The sequence below is a fragment of the Gastrolobium bilobum genome, unplaced genomic scaffold (genome assembly GCF_033153095.1).
Source record: "Gastrolobium bilobum isolate Gb01-03AN ecotype WA unplaced genomic scaffold, APGP_CSIRO_Gbil_v1 utg53380, whole genome shotgun sequence".
Classification (NCBI taxonomy): domain Eukaryota; kingdom Viridiplantae; phylum Streptophyta; class Magnoliopsida; order Fabales; family Fabaceae; genus Gastrolobium; species Gastrolobium bilobum.
Window position 1 is genome coordinate 2,501 of NW_026897886.1, and position 2,919 is coordinate 5,419.

The window sequence follows — 2,919 nt, forward strand, 5'->3', positions numbered from 1 at the left end:
TATAGATGAGTCAACTTATAAATGAGTTATGGAATGGAACCAACTCATTGATGAGAGGGAGGGTCTTAATAACTAATTCATAAGAGGAAGATCCAGGGTAAGGCCAGGGATTCGAATTTCGAGTGTACCGTACCATTTAAAGTGGCCTTACGGTACGCAAGAAAGAAGCAGGAATACAATACAAAACCTCAAATTATGTTTACACAAAATCTTAAGTCAGTCTTAGTTCCTTTAGTACAAAAACTTTCATTATCACAACATCCTATACCTGTTGATCAATCCTCCTTGGAAAAATCTCCACCAATTCTTACTAAAATACCAAGATCCAAAGGGCCTAATATACTCAGTTCTTCCCGGTCTCCCTCTTTGCCTCGTTCTCAGCTTTCTTTTCAATCATCTTTTGGTAAAAGCAGCATATTAGAACCAGTAAGCACAGATCCAATCTTACCATCTTTGTTGTCTATTCGAAAGATCTTGAATGAGAAGCTCGGAATGGATCCATTTTCTGTCTTAGGAACCCCTGGTATCAAGCATTCCAGGTTAGGAATTAAGGATCCCGGGTTAGGTATTGTTCCCCATTTAGTTGGTGAAGAGTTCACAGGGATCAAACCTCCAAAGGGTGGAGTCTCTGTTGGTCTTCCAACATTAACAAAGAAAGTAGATTTAGTCAGCTTGTTTACTCCTCTCTTCATTGTGAGTTTTGCTTATTACAGTAGTTATTCAATCAACGACTTGTTAATATTGGTAAAAAATATGGGATATGATTCCATTTGGTTAGTCTTTGAAATCGATGAGATTGATCTTCGTGATAAGAGAGATCAGATAAAAAAGATTCATTGGGCTTTATTTGGTTAAGCCCTGTAAGTTCAGCTGTCAAACTTTCTAGACTTCACGATATACGAAATGGAATAGTCTAAGGGATAATCTCTAAGAAGGCAAGTCAACAAATGACTTAGATACCTACTCCATCTTTTGCTCATCTCAGTGGAAGAAAAAGAATCCAAATTAGGTCTATCTTCCCTATACTGCTTGTATCATCTCCATGGTTTAGTGCCTTTTAGATAATGGAAAGGATAAATTCGATTAGGTTATACGAGCACACTATTAGGAGCTACAAGAATCCCTACCTTCTTCTACTTGAATGGAATGCTAAGGTTTTTCGTTTTGTGACCTTTACAAAAATAGGTATATAGTAAACTAGTTTCATTTTGTATACTTTCCTTTGAAATTGAAGTTTATGCTCTACCTGTAATACAAACCTCATCTTTTACAACATTCTATGATTCAATAATCAAGACTCTCAAGGACTTCTGTATCCATAACCATAATAAGGCATCCAATAAACCTTATAACACAAAAACAAAAGGGATAGAAAAGATATAGAGTCCACGTGATAACTTCAGTCAAGTCACGAAGTCAATAAGTCTATCCTAGAGATAGATAGAATAACGAAAAAGGGCTAGTATAGGATCCCTAGTATCATGAAAGGCTTAAGGTCTTCAAAGAATTCTAGAACATTGGAATGGATAATACCAAGTCTGACTTGACTTCTTTCCATCTTCACCTAGAAAGACTAGTTCATACGAACTTGAGCCAAACCCGATTACTTAACAAACCCTACGCTGGACCTTCATTTTTCTTACTGTAAGAAATTGATCCAGTCAAAAAAGAAAACTTTTGAATACTTGATCCCAACTACTCTATTGTTGATCGAATTAACTATTCCGCAAGTCCCACAGCTTATTCTCGAACATCTGTGCCAAGCTTAGTAAAGCCGGTGATTCCTTCAAAGATCCAAGCAGGGGATTCATTGGCATCTTCTTCTCGCGGTTCTCTATTTGAGACAGTTGAAGAGGCCTTTGCACGACAGTATACTTCTACTTATGGCATCGGAACCGCTAATGCCACATCTGTTTCAGAAGGTTCGTAGATTCATTAGCCAGCGCTAACTATTCGATGGGGTATACAAGGGTGCTGTTCCCTAACCGTTAGGACGGTAACAAGTTGAAGTCCTGGGAAAGGAACAACAACCTAAAAGGCGGACAATCGCTCTTACTAAGTAAGTCCTTAGTCCGCGAATGCCTAGCTCCTTGACCTTGACTTTGCTTTCCACCGGGAAAGAAAGTCTACTATGAATAACAGCTGTTGAGGAAAGCGAAATAGTGATTTTGCGTATTGTGAGTCAAGCCGAGAAAGAGTCGAAAGATAGGTTTTCAATTGATTAAGTATCTATTAGGAATAGGAAGGAGATGCGAAAAAGCTACGATTCTGATTTTTCGTATTGTCTTTGTTCTGTGCGCCTGTTCCGGTGAATTCCTTCTTTAAAATATCTCCGGTTTACACCAAGGCATAGTAGCTTGTTTGTGTCTGATTAACCTCCAGGCTATTTTCTTTTTATGGAAAACTTAGTGATCAGGCATCCATATAACTGTGTCTTCTTGCTCACTGTTCAAGGGCCTTATGGCTCTGATACACTCCCCAATTTTTTGCAGATCTTGATTTGCAGCTGCAGGGAGGGACCATCTGGAATTATCAAGTTTGTCTGCAACTTTTTTAGGAACACCAGACTCCCCTATGATCTGCTCACCATACATACCTTTAAACTATAGAACCTATAGTCAGCCAAGAGTCATACCAGAGAGATGTATTGGTTCCATTGCCAACATTATGTATAATCTATCTTATAGCCTACTCTCTCACCTGTAGAAGTTTCCTACAAACCCAGCTACCATTATTTGGTGGTTTAATACACCAACAAAATGCTTCTATTCTTGAGAAGCATTGTATGTATATCCTAGATATAAGGACTTTTTGCAGCCAGAACCCAGATATGCTTCAACATAGCAGCTTTATTCCACTCCACCAATTAAGCCCGAAACCACCTTCTTTTAAACTTTTAAAGGGCAGCTAATTTCCAAG

The 2,919-nt window shown here is 38.4% G+C and overlaps 1 protein-coding gene across 1 annotated transcript in view; it reads left to right on the forward strand.

Moving 5' to 3' along the window:
- Nucleotides 1–1,930, forward strand: part of LOC133311141 (NADH-ubiquinone oxidoreductase chain 5-like) — a gene marked incomplete at its 5' end in the record, with an annotated part of 4,049 nt that extends 2,119 nt beyond the window's left edge. Inside the window, 3 exons of the mRNA XM_061512160.1 lie at nucleotides 818–860; nucleotides 1,062–1,185; nucleotides 1,740–1,930. Of these exons, the coding sequence (XP_061368144.1) occupies nucleotides 818–860; nucleotides 1,062–1,185; nucleotides 1,740–1,930 (358 nt within the window). The remainder of the gene's footprint in view (nucleotides 1–817; nucleotides 861–1,061; nucleotides 1,186–1,739) is intronic.
- Nucleotides 1,931–2,919: the final 989 nt, after the last annotated feature.